This window comes from Prionailurus bengalensis, chromosome A1 (assembly GCF_016509475.1).
Source record: "Prionailurus bengalensis isolate Pbe53 chromosome A1, Fcat_Pben_1.1_paternal_pri, whole genome shotgun sequence".
NCBI lineage: Eukaryota > Metazoa > Chordata > Mammalia > Carnivora > Felidae > Prionailurus > Prionailurus bengalensis.
This window is the reverse complement of record NC_057343.1, coordinates 118,080,628-118,090,094: the sequence shown is the minus strand read 5'-3', so window position 1 is coordinate 118,090,094 and position 9,467 is coordinate 118,080,628. Positions and strand designations below refer to the sequence as shown.

The 9,467-nt window shown below is 40.5% G+C and overlaps 1 protein-coding gene across 5 annotated transcripts in view; it reads left to right on the top strand.

The window, feature by feature from the left end:
- The first annotated feature begins 205 nt into the window (after positions 1-205).
- DIAPH1 (diaphanous related formin 1) overlaps positions 206-9,467 on the top strand; it is a 104,052-nt gene continuing 94,790 nt past the window's right edge. For 2 of the 5 annotated variants that reach the window (XM_043578292.1, XM_043578626.1), the window contains exon 1: positions 272-537. In XM_043578292.1, coding sequence (XP_043434227.1) covers positions 421-537 — 117 coding nt within the window. In that variant the 5' untranslated portion in view covers positions 272-420. Of the gene's footprint in view, positions 538-9,467 lie in introns of all 5 variants that reach the window. The other 3 variants (XM_043578537.1, XM_043578461.1, XM_043578382.1) reach the window with 2 other exon arrangements.

The window sequence follows — 9,467 nt, the reverse complement described above, 5'->3', positions numbered from 1 at the left end:
TGGGCAGTGTGGGAGCGGGGAGGCCTGCGCCGCTCCGGCCGCCAGGTGGCGCTATTCCCTGTCGAGGCCGCAGAGTTGCACCGCCCACTCACCACCATTCCCCCCCACCCCCCCACGTGAGTCCGAATGGTTAGGTCCGCCAGGCAGGTAGCTTGCTTCCGCGCCTTCCCTCCACCCCCTCACTTCCCCCATTGGTAGGAGCTGCTGGTCCGGGCGGAAGTGGGGCAGGCGGGCGGGAGCGAGGCGTCGCCGTTGTATATTCATGAGGCGCGCGCAGCCCGGCATACTAATGAGGCGGGGCGCGGCGGCGGGCTGAGGAGGGAGCTGTTGGGCGGCGGCGGCCGGTCGGGAGCTGCCCGGCGGGAGCTGCCCGGCGGGAGCGGCGTAGGCGCGGGGTCATCTGCCAGCGCGAACCTGGACATGGAGCCGCTCGGCGGGGGCCAGGGTCCCGGCCGCGGGACCCGGGACAAAAAGAAGGGCCGGAGCCCGGACGAACTGCCTGCGGCGGGCGGCGACGGCGGCAAATCCAAGAAATTTGTGAGTGTCCCTCCCACCCGGTTCCTTCAGCCTAGCCCGGTAACCGTCCTCCGGTCCCCGGTGACTCCCGCAGCCGACCCCAGGGCTGTACGCCCGTCTCTAGGGAGCCGCCCCCGCGCCTCTCTTCCTCCGTTTGCTCGGTCCTGGGCTCCACAGCCGGACATCCTACCCCTCTGGGACCTCGGGAATCCCCGGAGTCCTACCCGGCTCTTGCCCTGGCAGCCTCGGGGCTTCCATCACCCCTTCAGCCCGTACGCTCTGCCCTCCGCCCCCATAGCCCGGCGGGTCTTAGCCCCATCTCTTCCTTCTCAGCCCCACTTCCTTTCTTCTTCCTCTGTTACCCGCACACGCCTTCTCTATCTTGTCCTCTGTGTTTTTCTGGGTCCATTATTTATTACCCTTCCACAACCCCCCCCCCTTTTTTTTTGTATCCTCTTATTTGCTTCTCTTAAAGGTCACTTCCTTCTCAAGATTGATCCCTTTCACCTGCTAACTTTCCTCCCTCCTCGCCCCGGCTCTGGGCCCTCAGCCCGGTGTCACCTGATAATCCTTCCCCTCTGGAATGTTACCTGACTTGGCTTCTACCTTCCCTGGACGTTTGTCCTTGTGATTGCAGGAATGGGTTCCTGCCCAGGTCCTATGGTCATTGGGCATGACGTTAATTTGTTTCCCAGTATTTCTCCATCCCGAGAACCTGCCTCTTTGCCCTGTTGCTTATCACTTTTCAGAGGGTTAGAACTTCTCTCATGATGATGCCTTTCTTGATTTAGGATGGTGATAAACCTTCCTCATAGGGAGGAAGTTAGGCTGCAAGTCCAAGAAGTTTGAGTAATTGAATCGCTTTTTATGTTTCCCATGAAAACCATCTCAATTCTTCTGCCACCTCCTGTGTGACAGGCTAGTGACATCCCTTTTCCTACCTGTACAAGAAAGAGTATAGCTGTCCCCAGGTGTCAGTGACTTCCAATCTGAGTTAGAAGGAATACTGATATTCATGTAACACTATCATATTTCATTACTTTTGCCCACATTAAATCTTGTTTACTCCTCTCTCCAGGGAGCTATTTGTTTGCTTTTTACTGTAAAAGCTTTGAAAGATGGGGGACACTATCCAAGAGAGGGAAATAGTCTTGGGTCTTAATAATCGTTTGCTAGTTGTAATTGTAGTTATTAGTCTTTTCTTCCAGGTGATTATGCCTCCACCACAGTATCTCTTTCTAGTAACCAAATGGATTCTGACTCTTTGCTCCTTTATCCCCAACCTTTAGTATTCTGATCCAAACCCACAAATTTGGGAAGAAAACTGATAAAATGATGGAAACAGGAGAAAATGTTGCTTTGGGACCTAGAGGATTGAGATGTGGAGAGTTCTAAGCAGAATTAAAATAGTGACTCATCTCTTCCTACCTATTTCTAGCAAGGCAGGTGCTTCTGGACTGTCCTTTCCAGTGACTTATGGGCTGTCAGTAACTGCCTTCTTTTTTTTTTTTTTTTTTTTTTAATTTATTTTTTTAATCTGGTGAACATCTGTTTTTCCAGAAATGTAGAATTAATGGTAGTGAGGACCCTCCCCCTCGTGATTAAAGAAACATTTCCTTATGTTTGTTTAGGATAGTAACTGACACTCTAGTTAGAGAGCTTTCCTTCTAAGAATTAAATTCTGGGGCTTATAATCCTTTTTTATTATAAACATACATATATCTGTTATTGTTGTTTTGCTCTTGTTTCCATGGGTACTGTTTGACCTTCCTCACCCACATTCTAGCTATTCCTGCTGATGTATTGAACTCTGTGGCTTGTAATGTTTTTCAGGCCCTTAAATAGAATTTTGTTTGTGCTTTTGTTTTACCTAATACCTGCGTGTTTCACAAGTGAAGGGAATTGAAGTTGAGATACCTGAGGAAACTTAACTTTTTTTCACCTGTGTTTTGGAATGTTCATGGACTCTTGTGTATGCTGGGTGGATTTGGCTCAGAGTTTTTGGTATTTGCTTTACAGAGGGTGGAGCCGAACCAAGTTCTCTTTTTCTTTCTGAGGTGTTGGTGTTAACTCTTAACCAGCTGAAATGTTTAAAAAAAGAGAGAGAGAGAGAGAGAGAGAGAAAGAAAAAAAAAAATGTGTAGTACTGGTAGTGAGTAGAATTGCATTCAGAGCTAGGGGATTGGAAAGTTTCCAGAAAAGTAGTGCTACTTAACCCCTTTCTTGCCAACTGTAACTTACCTCAAGGCATCAGAATATTCTCTCATTGTTCTTTTTATGAGAACTCTGTGACAGTGAGAGACCAGGAGGGGCATTGCAATCCACTTGTCTTTGTGTCTGTGTGTATATGTGGGTGCGTGGAGGGGGAAAAATTGCTGGTGTGCTTTTGTTATCCATGGCTTAGTTTTTTGAACTACAAGCTAAAAGAACTGTTTTGCCTGCTCCACCTTTGCTAGAGTGTGTGTTCTCTGGAATCCCATTAAGAATGTACTTTATAAGTCTCCCTTTCTCTCTGCCCCTCTCCCTGCTTGTGTGTTCTCTCTCTCCTTCAAAAATACATAAACATTAAAAAAATAATAATTTAAAAAAGGGCACCTGGTTGGCTCAGTCGGTTGGGCATCCAACTTCGGCTCAGATCCTGATCTCCCTGTCTGTGGGTTTGAGCCCCGTGTCAGGCTCTGTGCTGACAGCTCAGAGCCAGGAGCCTGCTTTGGATTCTGTGTCTCCCTTTCTCTCTGCCCCTCTCTCTGCTCATGAGCTCTCTCTCTCTCTCCTTCAAAAATAAACATTAAAAAAAAAAAATGTACTTTATAAAACTCCACTGGTTTGGACTTAGTGTGCCTGAAGGTTATTTGTTTGCATTTGAGGAGTTTCTCATCTCTTTAAGCTGCTGCATACCTTTCCAGGCTTATGCAGGTTCTAAGTACAGATCAAGTGAATGGAAGGCAGAGCTTACATATTGGCAAAGATACTCTTACCCTCTGAGACATCTTGGGTGGAAAGCAGATGGAGTTGAAGTTTAAAAAGTGGTTGGGAATCACCTTTTAAAAACATTGGGTTGTTAGAGATGCTGATACTTGTGGCTGAAGCTGGGCTGCCTGGTATTTCCTGATTCTTCATGAATCTTTCTCCTCCTGGGCCATAAGCATATCCTTTCTCCAGCATTGTTGCAGTTCCTTGCAGAGGTCTTTAGGATGAAGGAAAATAAAAATTCAAAATGAACAGAATGTTTTCTGATTTTTCAGCAGTGATGAATTTGGGTGTCAAATAAACTGCTGGCTGAAATATGTGTAAAGGTAGTAATTACAACCAGGGTGTTGGAGGCTGCAGAGTATTCCTGCATTTTATAAACACCGTGTTTTGTACAATCAAGAAGTTGATGCATTCTAAGAAGGAATACTACTTCCTGATTCAGCTAGAGGCATAAGTCTGTAAAACATGAGTTTTAGCTTGGGATTAGAGAGAAGATACATAATTTTTAAAATCTTGTTTAATATTAGATGTCAATGTATTGAATTTCACCAAGCGAGTTTCATGCCTTGTGAAAAACAAAGTGATAGTGAAACTATAAATGTTTGGTTGTAGACCCCTGTCCGTCCGTCCATAAGGAGAGCAGTCAAAGGTAAAGGATGCCAGGCAGAATTTTAGATAGTAGGGAAGATAGAGAATATGAAAGAAGTGGAGTTGTTTATGCAAATATCTGCTTCTATCTTATTAAGACATTAACTTTGTTTTTTTTTTTTTTTTTTTTTTTTTTTTTTTTTTTTTTACTACAATAGGTTTTATTTTCTTATTCAACAATTTAAGTTTGAAAAACATATACATATTTATAGTACATATTATAAAACAAGCTCTGGGACATTGAGAACAGATAAAGATGTGATGATAGAAATACTAAAAAAGACTTGACTAATCTAATTGGTCTTAAGATTTTACTGTGTTATCCTTATAAAGGAAGGAATTCCTATTTTCTAAATATGTTTCTATCTCTGTGTTTTAAATATTTCTTAAATAGGTTAATAAGTTTCTCAAGTATTAAGATTATACATGTAATATGCTTAGGATTGTTCCAACTCAAGATAACCATTCAATAACTTTTGGTTTTGTTGTTTTCATCATTACTATTATAGCTATTTTTGGTAGTGGTGATGATGGTGGTGATATTGATCAATATGATCAAGGCACGTGATATCAAGGCATTGAATATCATTGTATATATTTGTACTGTATGTGTTTGAAATAGTTTAAGTGATAGTTGTACATGCTGTTAGGAGACAAATTTTTATTTCTATTTCATGCTTACTATTTCATCAAAGCCTTGTTGTAATTCTTTCCAGGCTATATAATTTGTTGCCACCAAAGGCCAATAATAAGACATTAACTTTGATCCAGAAAGTTGCAGAAAACGGAGAGCTTTATACTAAAGTCATGTGATTTTTTTTTTTTTTAAAGGTGATAAACAAAGGGATTACTTATTTTGGAAAGAGAGCCTACAGGAATGTTTGTGAGATGTTTGAGATGACAGAATGATACCTTAAAAATTGCTGCCCTTTTTCCTGCCTTGTTTTTAAAGAGGTAGCCCAAGGATCCACTTGATCATGTTACATTTACTTGTCTCAAAGGAAATCCTCCCTGACAAGAGGTCAGACCAAGGGAATCCCTCAGAATTAAAATCTCTGCCTTGAGAGAGTTGGTAAATGTTCGGATACTTTTATTAAAAAAAAAACTGAAAATTTTATGACATGTAAATTATATTTGTTATAAAACCTAAGAAAATAGTTATAAGTGAGAAATGATTTAAGTTTGTTGATGCGCATATGGGTCAGAATAGACTAATTTTATTTCCTGTATGGTAGAATAACCTTTTGCTATCCCATGGGGCTCTCCATTTTATAAATGGATTGCCAAGTTATTCTTGGAGAGTATTAACATTTTCAGTGAAATGTAATGGAGGTTTACAAGATAAGGTTATACCACATAAGATTTAGAAGAACAGGTTAAAATCATGTTTATTACCAAGAAATAGTAGTAATTGTAGAGAAAAGGTTTGTGTGTTCAGATAGTATGTTTTTCCCATTTTATGTCTCATTTGAAATCATTCATGACTACAAAAAGCATTCCTATTTGAAACAAGCTACGTGTTGTATTACTTAAGTGTTTTTCTTTATTTTGTTGCCCTTCCTCTTACTCACTTTTGTTTGAAAGCCTTAGGAAAGAATTTACCTCTTGCTAATGAGCAAAGCAGCCTTGAGTATTGCCCCTAGTTAGGGTTAAGGAAGACAAAGGCAAGCCTCCTCTCCCCTTGCCCAGTTAATATCTTCCCCTCCTTCTTTGTTTTTATTCCCTATCTGCTTCTGTAGGGGCAGGGCCCAGTTCCCTGGGCAGCCAGGCTTTTGATGAAGGCTGTTAATACTAAAATTTCATAAAGCTTCAAAGCTAAAATTGAAAAAGAAAGAATGTTTAGACACTGGGAACATATTTTACTTCATTTTACACCTCTCTTTTTCCTTTCTCTCTTCTTTCTTTCTCCCTTCCTTCCTTCCCCCCACAACCCCCTCCAAACATTCTATTAGAACCAAGGAACCCTTTTTAATAAAGTCAAAGAATTACTGGAAAAGAGAAGTATTAGGACCAGTGTTTCAATGAATTTTACCACCTATTACAGGATAACTGGGTGTATCATTGCTGTTTTAGCTCTGAGATTCTTCCATTCATTATTAAAACTTGCTATGAAGGGTAGCCTTAAAATTTTAGTGTTGGAAGGGACTTTAAATGTCATCAAGCCCAAACACCCACTCAGTGCAGTAGTCTCTTCTTACATTTCAAGTTTGGAAACATGGGGGGACCATGGGGTGGATGTTGGATAAATGAATGCAGAAGAAGCACAAATTTTGGATTCTACGTATCCTTTAGTAAATTTCAGGATCTTGGAATAGCTAGAGTAGTAGAAAGATTTTATAAAGGGAACGGATATACTAGAAGCTCTGTAACTGAGAGGGAAAAGATTGAAGAAACTGCTGTGTGTTGCCTGGCTCTCTGACAATCATAGTTTCAATTTGTCCTATAAATATTTGCTTAAATTTCTTTACTCTGAGAATGGGGATGGAACAGATAAGGGGACACAAAGGAGAATAAGTATAACGGAGCTGAATTAAGAGAAACACCTGGCATTGTTACGTGGAAGCATTCTTATATGGAAGATGGGATATTCCATCCTTGGTGGTGGTTAAGTGGTCCTTAGTCTAGGTGGTAGCGAAGTTGACATTTTAAGGTAGTAGGTAGAGGTAGAATTGATGGTGTTCTGGATTTTTGATTCTGTGATTTATTCCCTGTTTTAGAAATACTGCTGTGTGAAAGCATAGAGTTTGCATTTTCTTCTAAGATTTAACATGCTTTAAGGATCCAACAGAAGATAATTTATAAACTGTCTTTGATCCTGCAGGTCACAGAAGACCAAGGAGTATACCTTGGTATTGGGCTTACATCTCAGAAAAAGCTGCCTTATGTTTAATTTTTTTTTTAAGTTTATTTATTTTTGAGGGGAGGTGGGAACAGAGGATCTGGAGCTGGTTCCATGCTAACTGCAGAGAGCCCGATGCAGGACTACAACGTACAAACCGTGAGATCATGACCTGAGCTGGTTGAATGCTTACCTAGCTGATCCTCCCTGGCACCCCTATGTTTGACTTTTTAAAAAAGCACCAAACTGTTTTCCAAAGTGAGTGTACCATTTTACATCCCCACAAGCAATATAGGAGTTCTAGTTCCTTGCTGACACTTGGTATGATCAGTGTTAAATTAGCCATTTCAGTGAGTATGTGATGGTACTTCAGTGTGACTTTAATTTGCATTTGTGTAATGATGTTGAGCATCTTTTCAACTATTTATTTGCTATTTATGTGTCTTCACTGAAGTGTCTGCTCGAATTTTTTCCCATTAAAAAAAGTTTTTTTTAATGTTTATTTTAGAGAAAGAGAGAGAGTGCAAGTGGGGAGGGACAGAGAGACAGGATTGGAAGCAGGGTCCATGTTAACAGCAGAAAGCCGAATGTGGGCTTGAACCCATGAACCGTGAGTTCATGACCTGAGCCAAAGTCAGATGCACAACTGACTGAGCCACCCAGCTCTCCCTTATTATAGTCTATATGCAAGTAATTTGTTGGATATATGTTTTGCAGATACATCTTTCTCCTATGATTTGCCTTTTCATTTTTTTTTTTAACACTGTGGTATGAAAAACAAAAGTATTTAACTTTGAAGTCCAATTTTTAACTTCTTGTTTTTTGTGTCATTTCAAAAATCTGTGCTAAAATCACAGCCCATAAGATTTTCTTCTTGTTTTCTTTTAAAAATTTTATAGATGTAGCTCTTAAGTTCTCTTTTCCTCTGTGGGTATGTTAATTATATCCTGCTCATGCTTTTGGGGGGTATATTTTCACTTGTAGGCAAAGACAGAACCTTTCTGATACTCAGGATTGGGGACCTTTGAGATTCCATTTATCCTGGAGTCATTTTCATCTTAATATGTGGTGGTAGAAAGCTTTTGTTCTCCTGTATGTCCTGTGCTACAGGGTGTATAGTGCCATTCTTCTATCTAAAAATATTAAAGAATGTTTAGCATCTTTTTTTTTTAAGTTTTAATTTATTTATTCATTTAAGTAATCTTTACACCCAACATGGGGCTCAAACTCACGACCCCAAGATGAAGAGTCAGATGCTCTTCCGACTGAGCCAGCCAGGTGCTCCACTGTTCATCTTGATAGTAGGAAGATGAATTCATTCCAGACTGGAAGGACAGGGAGTAATAGTAACAACAACAGTAGCAGTAGTAATAAGGTTTGTTGCATACTTATACACCCCTAGCACTGTGCTAAAGAGCTTTAGATTCGTTATCTCATTAATCTCTAACTCAATCTTATAAAATAAGTACTGTTGTTATTCCAATTTTATAGGTAATTAAACAGACTCAGATCAAGAAACCTGCTTTAGCTTGAAAAACTAGGATTCAGACTGAGGTCTGGCTTATTAAAAAAAAAATTTATTCACCACCTTGTGCTGACATTTTACAAGTGTCCAGTTTTTGCACCTTTAGTATAAAAGAGTATTAACTGCTAGGAATTTACTAGAAAATGTTGGTGGCATCTCTTTAGTCATTTGATGACTGTAGTCTATTAAAACTGGGCTCTCCTCCAGTTCATTTGGTGGGAAAGAAGTACTGGGTCTAGATGGACCAAGTGCAGTGGCTAAATGGCTAACTGCTTTTTGCATTTAGTGATTTAAACTTTGAAATCATTGCAAGAATTACAATTAAACCTTTCTTAGACATGAAGAAGTAGCAATTTCAGTGCATCACAACCAATCTTTCCTCTGGCTCATGAGTTATTAAGAAGTTGCCAGTTATTATTTTTTTATTTTAATTTTTTTTTAATGTTTTATTTATTTTTGAGAGAGAGAGAGAAAGAGTGAGCAAGCAAGCAAGCAGGTGAGGGGCAGAGAGAGAGGGAGATACAGAATCTGAAGCAGGCTCCAGGCTCTGAGCTGTCAGCACAGACCCGGACATGGGGCTCGAACTCACAAACTGTGAGATCATGACCTGAGCTGAAGTCGGACACTTAACCTACTGAGCGACCCAGGCACCCCACCAGTTGTTATTTTTAAAGGCAACCTTCTGTGTAAATGAAATAGCTCTAACAGCATCAGCTATCAGTTGTATGAGTTGTTTAAATTGATTAAAGCAGCAAGTAGTGGTGACAAATGGGAAGGAGGAAGCTGTTGCTAGACTGCTTCCCATAGTTACCTTTTCTATATTTTAGAATAAGCATGTAGTATTCTTAAAATCCTTTCTCTGTAGCCCTGAAACTTGACTGTAAGGATTGCGAATGGTTAATATCTCCAGGATCTCTTCTGAGAGTCTGGGGCCTGCTGATGTTTGTTCTTTAGACCTGGCAGTTA